Genomic DNA, 15,066 nt, shown 5'->3' on the forward strand with positions numbered 1-15,066 from the left:
AACTGCCATCTGGTTGCGGACAGCATTGATTCTGCGAGATTGTTTTAAAGATATGAACATGGTATGAATACTCGTAACGAAGAGCACAGTAAACCCTGTAATCAAGGGGATAACGAAGAGGACCAGGACGTGAGGGTTGAATTCAAGGAGGATCAAGGTATTCATCAACCCGCAATTGTATATCACCGAAACAATTGCGGCAATCACCTGAATGACCACAACCTTTCTTTTCGTCATGTAACGGAAATATTGTAATGGTCTGACGATAAGAACATATCGACATAAATTAATCGTCATGAGAGTAAAGAAGATCTTGTACAAGACGGCTGCTGCTACAACGAGTGATATTCCAGACCGAAAGGAACTACTTCCTGTCAGTATACAGTTATGATAATCCGCCATCACCAAATATTGATTCAGAAGACCCGAAATGAAGAAAAGAATATCCTCCACTGCCAAGATCTGATAAAGGATAGAATCTATTTCGTTGAACACATTGCTGTTTCTCATCAAAATGATGATAAACGAGTTAAGAATTACTGAAATTCCCATCATGATCCAAGTTAAATAAATCAATATTTCGACGGTAGCAATATTATCTCTCTCACAGTTTCCATGGTAACGAAACGACTCATTGCCTTCCATCTTGGATTTTTAAAATGAATTGAATTACCGCTGACAATGTCCCTCGCGTTCCCTATCAGCATCTGCAGAGTCTCTGATCAGTACAAAAATCAATAATTCTCAAGTCATGGCGTATAAAAAAAAGTATTTATGCAATGTTGACTCCATTCGTCAAAACGAATCGGATGTCATTTGTTATTAAAATCTTTCAAAATTCTTAATTTGAATGGATTTTATCCCTAGAATTCACCTAAAACACTATGACAATTACGAGTTGAATCCATGAGCCCATCAGACAACGATTGATACGTGACTATGATTGTGAATAAGTTGCGATGGCCACGGTTAGGCAATTAACGGTACTAATGTTGCCGTTTTATAAATTATACCCCTAAAACGTATTACCATCGAAGCGTACAGACGCAAGAAGGAAAATAACAAATTTATATCGGTGTTGATACATTTATTGGCCATGCATGGCTAAACTAAAGGCGACCGCACACCTTACAATTGGTCTGCGACTCACTAGCCACCTTTCGCAATCCTCACGGACGCTAGCATTAGGGTCCCCTAACACAAAAGTTAACGCTTAATCATACACTTGATTTTTAAGATTGATTGTACATTATAGTCAAGAGAATCAAACGTAGAAAACTGCTCTACAATCAATGCTAAGCTTTGTGTTACAGGGGGGATACAGGCCCTACAGATCTGCTTTTCGTGTGCAAAATTCTTTCCCGCGACACCCGCACCGTACATGCATGTACATTACGACTGATGGCTGGAGATATTCGAAATGCAGGACCTACAATAGATTATGACATGGATAAGAAAGTGGTTTTTCAAACAAATCGAGTACATATTGAGTGAGGAAAAAGTTACTGAATTAAGGCTTAGATATAGATCATTACAGTCCATCGAATCCTTATTGTATTTAATGTGGATTATTGGTGGATCTCTGGCAATTGATTCCATAGGTCAAATCACCTCTCCAGCCGAAACCATTTCGCATGCGTTGATTATGTACACAGCATGTATAGGCCTACGTCTGAACACGTACCAGCCGAATTTGCGGTTTTTTTTCTTTTGTTTACTCCTACACAAACGATATGTCTCTAGCACACAATGTAATGGGCATTATGTTTTACTTTCCCCAGAAATGGGGGGTTAGATTCGAATTCCCGGGGGACCACTTCCATTGATGAGTGGATCATACCAGGCACGACCATGCGGTTTCGAAAAGCATCCTAAACAAGGGAAGCAAGGCTTTTCCAGATTATGAAAATGCATCTCTTAACAAGTATGTAGCTTGTGAAACCCTACAAGTATTGAAAACATATCCTCCTTTTCAGTATTTTAAACATCGTTTTTGACACCCTTATAACGTTACATAGGCCTATACGTAACGTACTTGCACATGCACTCTTTCCCTTGTTACACGTGGTCGCGCCTGGTATCCACTCTTCCATGGAAGTGGGCCCCCCGGGCGGCCTCTCGAGCTCTGGGAGGAACCAAATGTGGCTTTGGAAAATTCGTCCTAAATCGAATATATCGCTGTTACCATACGGTAGCAAGCAGCATTTTGCACACGAAACGTAGATTGAATGTTTCCGTTCCAGATGCGAAACGAAAAAAAACCTCATGTCACACAATTTGCATTGCAGGACAGAGTTTTATTACCATGACGACGGGCCAAAAAGTCTCTTCCAAAATCAACTACCGTCGCAAATAAGCGTTCGCGTTCTCCAACGAAAGGTCGGGAAATTTAGAATAAAACGTAGTAGAATTTGATGCTAATATTGAGACTTGGAATATCTTTTTCAAATAAAAATTTTCTTCCATTTCAAAACATTTTTCATCAACATTAATTCATACAAAATCAACGCCAGTCTTATTAAAGAGGAAAGAGATAATTTACCAGACGGAGTAAGGGTTGTGAGTTGTGTTTATTTACAACACGGCCAAGAGGCCGGATACCGGTTATCCGCGCAGCTTACATGTAGCGGCAATACAAAGCAAAGTATCAATGACAAACACCATGGCGTGACTCATTTTTCTTCTTTCCTATTTTCGTCTTTCCCTTTCTCTAAGTAACTATCAAAGTTATATAACAAGTAATAAACCCTTAATAACTCTCTACAAACTCTAACAAAACAATCAATGAGGGACCAACTATCCCTCAACATTATATGAGTAAGTCAAACAAATCTCAATTGCTTTACTTTTTACTTTACAGCATAAAACTTCAAACTAACACAATTAAATTGCCTTCCAACACTGATCATCTACCAACTAGACACCAGTAAAAATGTTTCTTTTCTTTAAATATAGATCATGTCTATTGTATTTGTGCATACTTTGCAAATCCTCGGAAACTTCAGCAATCATCCTAAAGTACACTTTAACAATCTTCATTATTGAGCAAATACAGAAAAACATAATCGTTTGAATTTATCTTCACCTCCTCAATGTCCAATGCAAGGAAGAATCATGTCTAGCTCCCCATACACTTTACAACAATAGTACCCATAAAGTCAGGAATTATCTAAAATATTCTTACAATTCTGGGTTATAAGAATATGAAAAGACATTAATAATTTGAAAATACGTTCAGTAAAAACATCAATCGTTTAAAATGAAGTTCACCTCCATTGAGAGAACCATGTGAGTTATTTTTTAAAGAAAATACACAAAAGTACTATTATCAAATAATGCTCAAAGATAAATAAAAAAGCAGTATCAAACTCCAACCAATGATTGGCCTACAGTATGATAGAAAGTAATTTTCAAAACACTTAAAAAGCCTCTACAAATAATAATTGAAACTGTTTATCAATTGACATACAAACAGAAACTTCTAAGTAAATTGAATTGATGCATTGTAACTTCCAATACAATCAATATACAATCAGCGAATTAAAGAGGGACATGATTAAGTAGTGTTCATATCTCCTTAATAATAACAAACATCACCAAATCCATAATATACATAATGATAAACAATTGTTTTGTGTGAACAAATCAAAATCGAAGAAACAAGATCAGGAGCGTATACAGCAATAATCACTTGCTAAAGAAAACAATCAAAACATTGGTACAAATTAACACCATATATGATCGTGAAAATATGGTACTGTATCAATAATCACCTGTCTGTAGTAAACAATTAAAAACAGTAATGCACATAATTAAAATGTATGATGAGCATAATACAGTGTACATGGAATGCAAACAAGAGTTATGACACCACTCATTTCAACAAGAGCTTTTCATTTATGTCCAATACTCATACAACTCAACTATCTTTTCATCCCTTGCCACCTCTTCCTCATTCTACCATTACATCCGAATTATATCACATCATAGGAACACAATATCAATGAGCATTAACACATGCACCATGGAACATTCTTGCATCTTCCATACTTCTCTAAAACAATCATGCAAGTGTATCTTAAAAATCCTGCACAATTGTTGAACCAACTCCTTTATAAGAAAACACAAACAAGCGAATATCAACCGTATTCAATCCCGCATCAACAAACAAACAATGCAAATGTCACTATTACTCAATCGCACATCAACGAACAAAGCAAAAGTCAAGTCCTAACTCTGCAGACAGAAAAAAACCCTATATAAATTGTGAACTCTAGGTTTTTGCTCAAAGCTTTGCCAAGTAAATAACGAGGAATATTAAAATGTTAAAACATTGTACATGAAAGCAATCATTAGCAACATTGTCAAATAAAGATACATTACAAAAGGGTAAACATCAGTTTAATGCAATGTAATGTGACAAATATACACATACATATATAATATATAAAACCATAAAACATGTGAAATACATGGTTAAATAACAGATATCATGGGATAGGGGGACTGAGAGTCAAGGGTACTGTGAGCAAGGGAGGAAAACTCAGGAGGGTGATCATGTGTTGTGGTGAACAGGCAAGGCTGGCTCTGGCAGTCATCATCCCGTACAGTGGGGCTGGGGCTTACACCTAACTGAAAAGCATGGGGTGCTGTGTAGGGACCGGCACCTATGGAGTGGGGAAGACTGGGGGGACTACCATCCTTGTGAGACAGGGTCAAAGGGAAATTACTCGAACAGGCAGGGGTGTCAGGAGGGATGGATGTGGGACTAATCAGTTCAGGAATGGCAGATGGAGTAAGAGCCAGTAACGTGGGTATGCCATCATCAGCAAGGGACACTGGGGAGTCAGGGATACTGCTGGCTTCAACCCGAAGAGTATCGCTGGTGGCGCTAGCTGTCATCTGGGGGTCAGCGTCAAAGGAATCGTGGGCTCTTGAAGCCGGCAGACCATGGTCATGGGCACCACAGACTTCTGTCGCAGATGAAGAACAGTGATCATGGGCAACGCGGACTACTGTCGCTGACGAAGTACCGCGATCATGGGCACCACGGGATACTGATGGAGGACCGTAATCATAGGTACCACTGGTCACTGAAGGAGGACAGTGCGGATCATGGGTACCACTGGCTTTCTTCGTTGAAGGGGTACCGAAGGTGACATGGGTTGCCAAGGGTGGGCCATGGACTCTAACCTCAGTTGCCAGAGGGGTGACAACAGAATCTGGTAGGTAGCGACGAGGGTGGACATCCGTCATATCGATGGTGTGAACGATGGCCTGAGTAAAACATGGGCTATTAGTGTGTGGTTGGTTATGTGACTGAAAGACCTGTGTACTGATATCAGGATCACGAGACGATTGTGAGGTGTCATGAATATGAGGTTTGATGTGTGGATGACAAGGCGAGTGTGTAGATGTTGTGATGTTAGATTCCAACTCACAGACACAATCTTTACGGATCGAAACGATTGAGCACGGTTTATTGAGTGAATCTGAATCGGGCAAGTTTGACTGATCGATAACCGAATCGGGCGAGCGCAGCGAAACGATCGAATCGGGCATGCGCAACTCGCTGGTTAGAACGGGTGAGCGTAGATCATCAAACGACTCGGGCGACCGCACTAATAACTTGTCAGTTGAATCAGGAACTGACAAACTAGACTTAGCTGTCAACACAGGCAAATGAAAATTGTCAGTCAAATCGGGCACAAGATCGAATGTAGGCCTATGCTCAACTATTTCATTCGAGGTGGTCATGTGAACAACTTCACTTAGATTCTTGAGAGAGGGTTGATTCTCACTACCCTTACTTGGCTTGACACAAGAGTCAGAATGCTCCGACCCGGACCGGGAGGACAGATCTACCTCAATTGACTCAACACGCTTGGACTCCTTGCTTGATGGCAATAGCTCATTGTACACAACCAACTCAGACCGACTCTCGTCTGAGAGGACACCAAGATTATTATTATTCCATGTAACTATGGCAATGGGTGCTGGCCTAGACACCACATGCATTAGATCAACATCACCACCAATCTCACCATGAGTAGACCGAGTTACACTAACATTATCACATGGCGAAGGTTTGTCACTCATGACATTACTCGAGTTACCATAGATGAAAACAGACTCATCACTGAATGTAATGAGGTGCCTTGATGGTCTAATGGAGATGTCATTTGCTTCCATAAATGGGGCACCAGCAATAATTCCAACATTCATCAAGGCATCATCCTCTACAACCAAACCATCAAAATACAACTCTAGGTCATCACGAAACAGTGTGAAATCGATGAGGCCAATGATATCATTCTTATTGACATAATTAGATTTTTCAATGTAATCATCTTCAATCATCATTTCATCAATTAATATCTCCAATCCCAATATCTCTGCCATTGATTCACTGATTAAATTCACCTCACATGCACTCTTAATCTCTACTTCCACTTCTTTCTGCTCAAAATTATAATCATAACCCCCAACGGCATGAAAATGTGGAGATGAAATACATGAACTGGAGCACTGTTCCATACGAGCATTACTTCTAGTACTGTTAACCGCCACGCTCTCTTGCGAGGCGGTGCCCTTGGCCGCGAACGACACGCCCACATGTATCTTCGAGCAACTATTCATACTGCACATGAATATAAGTTGAAGGGACTACACGAACTCAATTTGCAAAGGAAACCCCACCTATCACCGTTAGGCTAACGGAACGCCTGGCCCCAAATTTTAGAGTAAGAATTATCGGACTGTTGTAATGTAAGCAAAACACCTTGGGCCTTCGGTTCAGACCACAAGCTGCCACCACGCCAGTCTTATTAAAGAGGAAAGAGATAATTTACCAGACGGAGTAAGGGTTGTGAGTTGTGTTTATTTACAACACGGCCAAGAGGCCGGATACCGGTTATCCGCGCAGCTTACATGTAGCGGCAATACAAAGCAAAGTATCAATGACAAACACCATGGCGCAAATTGTAATGAAGAATATAAATATGTACATGTTTGGTATAAAGAAGGAGGCGTATACTCTAAAAGCCGAGTCTTGTGGCGGGATACGCCTATAGACAAAAATACAATACAAAAGACAAAACAAAGGAAAGGGCAGAGAAAGGAGAAGGAAAAGGAACGAGAGAGGGAGATGTGAGCGGGGAGGCGGGCATGAATTACTGTATAAAATAGAATGCTCAACAAATGTATCAGTGGGGGCAAAATATAAATGCCGCAACAACATTTGTCCATGGTTCATGTTAACTTAAAGTCAAAAGGAAACGTAAGGTGGAAAATAATCATATATAAAATGACAGAAGAAGTTTTTTTCATTTTATACTTAAAGCTAGTTGACAGAGATTGTTTGATGTAATCCGGAATTTCGTTCCATATTTTGGGGCCAGTATAACGAATGTTGTGTTGGAAAATTATATTTCTATGTTTGGGAATGAATATTTGATTATTTGAGCGGGTATCAAAATAATGTATGTTGGAAACATGCGTAAACAAATCACGAAATTTTTGTGGAATTTGATAATTTAAACACTTGTAGAGAAACTGACATTGTTGAAGTTTATTGATGTCGTCTAATTTCAACAATTTTAGGGAATGAAACAAATTTTTAGTATTTGCTAGTGGTATATTGTCGTCTGGTGAAATAATACGCACAATTTTATTTCAAAGGGAACGTAATTTCTTAAGATGGGTTTGGTATGTGTTCGCCCAGACCAAATTACAGTAATAAAAATATGGCAAGATTAAAGAGCAATATAATGTACGCAATACAGTTTTAGGCAAGTAAAAACTTAGGCGATGTATTATTCCAATATTTTTTGCAACTTTGTTCTCAATTTTATTTATGTCATGTATCCATGTTAAATTATTATCAATAATAACGGCAAGAAACCTAGTATTTTCAACTCTGGGAATAATTTGGTTGTTAAGTTTCACCACTACATGATTAAGATCAATACGCCTTGTGGAGTTACGGAATATAATGTAATTGCATTTTTTATTGTTAAAGCTTGTTTGCACAAGCTTACTGTGTAATGTTCGAAATCATCGTACGAATACCTATCTTCAAATTTGTGACTTTGCTATCATCCTTCTTACAATAAAAGCAAATTTGATATCTAGTCGTAATGACGCCATAACAGTCGCACGATTGGCTACGATTTGAAACTAATTTGGCCTTTACTCCAAAATAAAGACTTGCAATCTTTCAAACTGGTTATTAGTATTATTCCAATCAAGTTTAGCCTCAAATAAAAGTATATGTTCCATTCACATTTTCAGAAAATGAGCAAAATGCGATTATTCCAAAATCGGATCACGAACAGTCGAAGGTGTGCGGTGGCCTTAAGTCACCTCACACATTTATTTAAAAAAAAAACCCATTTGTGATGTCACATAACTAAACAATGTGTTTGTATTTAGAGTATATTCGTCCACGTATATTATTCAAGAATATTAAATACATGTTTTGGTTTCAACATATGATAATTACAGTTGTACTGTAATTACTTTAACAACGTAGATTAAGTCGGTGAGACCGAAAGAAAGGTTTGTCAGATTAGACTAAGCAGAAATTAACGTTGATGCAGACAAACGTTATTCTTGGCTTCGTGGATCCTCGGTGTGGGATACCCTCTTTGACAGGCGAATACAATACACATTTTAATGAGATATTCAATAAAAGATCAATTACTATCCCACTGGGACTGATTGAAACCTCTGAGAGAACTATCATGACTGTCCAGAGCTGTATTGATCTTGGTCAAAATTCAAAGTTTCTGTAGTCCTACAGAATGATCTCAATAGTTTGCTTCAGTGATCCCCTCTGCAACTTGTGGCTTCTCATGGCATCCGTGTGCCAGTCTTTTACCCATTTCCAGTACGTTTTTAACGAGTTTTCCGATGATCTCTCATTTCATCAGAAGACTTCTGATCAGATGAGGCATATCTTTAGAAGCTTCCGAGAGATCAACGCAAACATACAAGAACCAATTAAGATGGCGTGAAGATTGCTGGAGGACGACCAAAAGACAAACTGACCTTAAAAAAATACCGCTGAACGATCAATGCATTTTAAAGCGTTAAAAAAATTATGGAAATCCGAAAGATCACCTAAACGATCAGAGGAATGATCACTGAGGGAAAATTGTATACCTCGATAGTCATATAAAAGATCCGTCAAGTAGTGGTGGTCCTTGATAATAATATTAATTTTCAAATTTATATTGCGTATTTTATAAAATAAAAAAAAATAAAAAAAGGCAAAGCTCATTACAATTTGAGGAACAAAGTAGTAGCATGTAACAAAACATAAACATTAAAGTTCAAACCAAGCCGGCAATCTGGCGTTCAAGGGATAGATTGTTCGTTGTATTTTGAGGGGCAGTGGCTAAAAAATGCTCACTAGCCAGCACTGGTTTGATATGTCCAAAAATGGATTACTGTGTTGGTTTCTGTCGGGTATGACGGGGAAAGACCACTGTTAAGGCATTTGAAAACAAGATTAGCAGTCTCAAACCTGCACCTTTGGTGTACAGGGGACAGTGCTCTGTCTTTCAATCTTATGTTCCTCCGTAGAATAGGGAAGTAGGGAGTTCTCAGCGACGTGTGGATGATTCAAGAACAGAATTAAAGTAATTTCAAATGCAAATCAAAGGACAAAGTACAATGAAGAAGTCTTTGTCGAAAATTTGTGAAGCAGAACAGCATTTTCTTTTTAATTTGTTTCAGTGCTGACGCCAAAATTGCAAATATGTCATTTGTCCAGAATTAAAGACTGAACTGCTATTTTTATTCACCAATTTTCGACAAAGACTTCTTTGTTGCTCTTTGTCATGTCGGGCAATCATTTACTCTGCTCTTGAATCCTCCGTGCGTCGCTGAGTGAAAATGCTTATAGGAACTAGCCTACAACAAGGGAAGAATGACTACCTGAGAGTAACGGATATTCATTTATTATTAAACGTTCTGAAGGTTACGATTTAGTTCACAACAACCGCAGATTTCATTGCTTGGGTATATTGGAATTACCATTTACACCATTACATTTTTATGGAGTCCACTGGTGTCGATCCGTGACGTCATACTATTCAAGTGGGGGGGGGTGAAACAATAGATCATTCCCCCTTGAACAATAGATTCACAACACAAATCGACACCCATGTTATGGACAGTATTGTCCTGGGCCTAAATGGTCAGATAAGATATAATAGGTGTCGCACAATTATTGTAAACTGAGTTCATAGTGCAAAAGCTTTGTTAGATGAGCTGGAAAGGTTTTCTGGTCACTTGGCTTCTAAGATTAAAGCTAGGTTTTTAAACTACTCATTTCCCAGGGGTTATACTTGGAAGTAAGCGTTCAGTGGGTAAGGATGTTTAAGCCAGGGATTGTCTCCTGTTTGAACGATCTTGCCTATATATGGTTCCATTTTACAAACGCAGTGGCATGCTCAGATCATCACATGGGGCATCTGTGCTCTTATCAGAACCATCGGAGTTTGTAAAGATTATAAATTATCTATGCCAAGACGGTGCAACGAATTCACAAGATAAAAAAATCTTCACGCAAGATGTTATGACTTTATAAGTTTTCATCACGCTCTTACGAATCTTTGGTAGAAACGAACCATGTCCTTTGGAGGAATATCTGTTGCTATAACGTATTTGTTTGATATCTTTTTCACATTGCCAGTTAGGAGTTTAGTATAATTACCCCAGAAGAAAAAACCTTTTTCATGATGTAGCTTTAAATTGAGCTTTCGAAGGCACAAACCGAAGAAGACATCCTCCCAAGAGAATAATGGAATAGTGACAGCGACGTTGAAAGCGGCTTCGACCACGTCTGTTGTCATGACATACCCATGGCCAACGGGGTAGGAAGGGAAGTGATCATCGGGATAGTATTCCTTGGACAAGAAAAATTTGTTCTTTTTGTCACGCATCACAACCGGTTTCTTGAAGACGTGTCCCAGTGTATAATTAGTGTGGTTTGCATTGCGTAGGATCGTGAGAAGGCGTGGTTGGATGACTGAAGTGTCATCATCAATCTTCATGACGAACTTTGCGTGTCTACAATGGTTCTTGACCCATTTCAGTCCCATGATTGTCTTACGCGTCAAGTTCAGGTACGAATCAACAAAGGTCTCTTGCACGATGTCCCCATGGTTAGTGGACTCGGTGTCGATCTGTTCCTGTAGTTCTGGTTTGCTGGTGGAAGCCAGCAAAAATACCGTCACGACTTGCCCACCGCCAGTGCTTGGCCATGTATCTCTCATACCGTAGGACCTCCGGATGGCATCACGTTGCTCAAAATTGCTTGGTGCTGATAAGACAAAGAATACGAGAAAGACTTCCATGTCAGTGCCATTCTTGTGAAAACATATCTTCTTTGGATTATGGGTATAGTTGAAATGATGTTTGTCTATCGGTTCTTGAAAATAATTCAAGGTACTGGCGTTTCTTGTTGGTATTCCTCGTATTCCATGTTTTCTGATGTAATCCATATAACACGAGCAATTTTGTAATTGGTGATTAGTAATGTCAAGACTGTCAGTCCGTTGCGGATCTCTTTCACAATAATTTAGAAATGATGAGTTCCTTAGATACAAAATGATAAGTGAAGCAGTAACTGCCGCGAGTCCGCACGACAGACGTTTGATTCTTAAGCGCATGGTAAAAAGGTGTGTACAAACGTTATCCGGCCAATATTTTAAGATGATAATGTAATGACAGTCGTCTACCACGTTAACTTCTTCAACTACATCACCATCCAGGAAATCGATATCTGCCGATCAACACAGCAAAGCATTGAAATGTTGGTTCGTTACTTAAATCCAATCTGAATGGATGAAGTCAACGCTTCTCCGTTAATCACCTCACCCTCTTTTATAACAGCTACGATCCATTTTTAATATCATTTTGCACACCGTCTTGCTTTTATAGCTTTATTGCATGTTTTTTTTTCTCATTAAATTTCTTTGTAAGATACATATACGGTTATGAGGTACAAAGTACAGTTTAAAATTAATATTAAATAACATTAAAGTCATCATAGCAGACATTTCACATTGTGATGCTTGAACATGTATTCATACTTTAATTGAATTTCGTTATATTTTAAGCGAAAATGAATAAAATCTATATTCTATATAAAATATAGCCTTGACGTGCAGTGACAAACTTTGAGCTTGATTGGATTGGGATTGGGATAACAATAATAATGATAAACGCCTTTATGTATACAGTATATATATTAATATATATATATATGTATATATATATACGTTTGAAAGTGGCCTCAACAAAGATCTGTCTTGGCTCAACGCATTCACATTCTATAGATAATCATATCTTTCTCCTCTTTGCCTTAATTTCCTTAATTCAGCTATCTTGTTTATTATGATCTCTCTGTGCAATGTGCAGCGTGCGCGGTCTCAGTTAGACAATCTTATTATTACGAAATATTTTTATTGTTACGAAACCTAAATCATACTCTTTTATTATTACGTAACTTACGTCATTAATGGTCTATTACCAAAAAGCGCGCACTATACATTCATAACAGCATTTTGCGCACCTAGCAGTGGTTACCCTAGTCCCGCTGAGATCGCACACGCTTTAATAAAAACAACTGTCATTTAAGGACGTTCCACAGTTAAAGTGAAATCCATGTCATTTTCACCAAACTTTGCACATAGATACTTTAGAACCTTAATATTCGAAATATGCAAAAATTAACATAGGTCCATGTGCTTGATTTTTTGCTATAGAGCTTCAAAGTTCACCCAAATTGATGTTCTTAAGAATTGCGCATTCAAAAGAATTTGGCATTTTTAGACCGCCCAAAATTACTACAATGAGTTTAAACCTCTATTATTCAGTCAAAATACATGAAAAAGTCATCAAATTTCGCAAGAGAGTTAATAATTGTATAATTAGAATGGATAATCTATTTATAGTCCTATTTGTTTGCAATATTTAGTTTAACAGCACTGTCAGTTCTTAAAAATGGCGTAAAAGATAACAAAATCCCAATCTAAAAAATTTGAAATTTCAGTAACAAACTACAAACGTACAATAAATGCTGCACTTTATTCGAAATCCATGTCATTTTCACAAAAATTTGCAGAGTTGTAGAGGAAGGTATAACTAAGAGGTACAAACATTAAAAACTAGGGGTTCATGTGCTTGTTTTTAAACTATCAGCATTTTTATCAGAGCAAATGTGCTTTTTAAAACACCAAAAATGCGCCGAATGCTTTGTATCTAAGTGAAGAAAAAATCAAAACCACTCTACCATTTATTCAAACTCGGGGTAATATTCGTGATTCTTGGCAGCACTGCAGAGTAAAGTATTTTGAAATTGTAGAGAATTTTTTTTTAATGGTCCATGGAATAATTCCATTTTTAAGCTTAATGAAATAACGCATCGGATTTGCAGTTAAAGTGCAGAAGATGAGAAAAATCAGCTCATACCCGCAGCTAATTAGTCACCTGTTCATCAATTGTGACGTCAGCGCGCAGAGTGTAAACTATGCGCAGATCATAATGCGCACAAACATAACTGTGGAACGTCCTTAAACTTGTCACAATTCACGAATCTTCCCTGAAGAAGGTAGATGTCTACCGAAAATTTGGAGAGTGAATAAAAGAACTTAATTGTTGGCACTTCAAAAACTGCATTACTCGTGAATTTGTTTCGCATTTCTGATGTCTTGTATATATATATATATATATACAGTGCGTTTCAGAAAAAAGGTAATCCAAATCTAAAGGGCTGATATTCGAATAATATTTAATTTTGTGACATTACTGTGCATGAATATGAAAGAGAAACTAATCAGCATTCCATTGATACCCTATTTGTGCCATATGCATGGCGGAATTATTTGATGTTGAAGACAAAAGGTGCAGAGACCACTTTTTCCAAGTTTTTGAAAACGTGATGAAAAGGCAGAGGCTGATGTAAATACTTTCATCGATTCCTGAGCTGGCAAACATCTTTTGATTGGACCCTTTTTCTTTCAAAGAAGTGTAAATAAGTGAATGTACTTGCACACCATTCACGAGGAGATCATACCAAAGCTGGACTCACATTTTGAGAGACAGTTGTGAGGAGTGATTCAGGACGGCGCTCCTGCCCATCGTTCCAACATCATTCGTGATAGACTCAGAGAAAGCTTTGGACATTGAGTTGTTGCCCTCAACCAATCAACCATGGCATTGAACGGCCACCAAGATCATCTGTCACAGCCTGTGAATATTTCCTTTGGAGACACTTAAAACTCTTTGCCAAGATCTCGATGACTTGCAGGGTTGAATTTGTTATGAGGTGGATGCTTTGCACAATGATCCGGCATTGCCATTGGTGAGACGAGCATATCCTTCCACGCTTCCGGCTTTGTTTTCAAAGGAGAGGAGGACATGTTGAAGGCGTGGGTGAATAAGACCAGGTCTATGATAAGTCATTACCTTCCACTCATCATTTCAGAAAAATGCTTCAAGTAACACTTCATTCAAAAATTACTTTAGAAAACATATTCTATCAAGTGCACATTTTGTCCACTTTACCAGAAGTTGGAAAAAGTGGTCTCTGCACATGTTGTCTTAAACATCGATTGATTTGGTCATGCGTGGCACAATTGGTACAAATAGGGTATCAATGGAAAACTGATGAGTTTCTCATTTATATCCATGCAGAATAATTTCACAATATCAAATATGATCAGAATATCAGCCCTCTAGTTTTGGATTAACTTTTTTCTGAAACGCACTGTATATATACGCCGTTAACAATGAAAGAAATGAAAATGAGAGAATAAAAGATGCGTAGCTTCATTCAAGAGCTGTCATCCATTCTGAATCAAACTCAGAATGAGTGAAGCTACGCATCTATTATTCTCTCATTTTTTACTTCTTTTATTGTTTATTAATTACAAGAGAGTTGCCACAAGTTGTTTGCATTTATACAATAGCTTTGGCAACTCTTTTATTTAAATATGTTGTGAAAGAAATGAATGAAGAGTACAATGGTAGGCGTAGCATAAATCAAGGTTC

The 15,066-nt window shown here is 38.0% G+C and overlaps 1 protein-coding gene across 1 annotated transcript; it reads right to left on the bottom strand.

Annotated features, from left to right (window-relative positions):
* Positions 1-10,575: 10,575 nt before the first annotated feature.
* Positions 10,576-11,468, bottom strand: LOC129271963 (beta-1,3-galactosyltransferase 5-like). The gene has a single exon (XM_054909211.2). It carries the CDS (start codon positions 11,364-11,366, stop codon positions 10,605-10,607), a length of 762 nt encoding a protein of 253 aa, XP_054765186.2. The 5' UTR covers positions 11,367-11,468; the 3' UTR covers positions 10,576-10,604.
* Between the last annotated feature and the right edge of the window lie 3,598 nt (positions 11,469-15,066).

The sequence above is a fragment of the Lytechinus pictus genome, chromosome 11 (assembly GCF_037042905.1).
Source record: "Lytechinus pictus isolate F3 Inbred chromosome 11, Lp3.0, whole genome shotgun sequence".
Lineage (NCBI taxonomy): Eukaryota > Metazoa > Echinodermata > Echinoidea > Temnopleuroida > Toxopneustidae > Lytechinus > Lytechinus pictus.

Bases quoted from the DNA above. Each gene is read 5' to 3' on its own strand.
- LOC129271963 (XM_054909211.2), bottom strand. From the start codon at position 11,366: ATGGAAGTCTTTCTCGTATTCTTTGTCTTATCAGCACCAAGCAATTTT.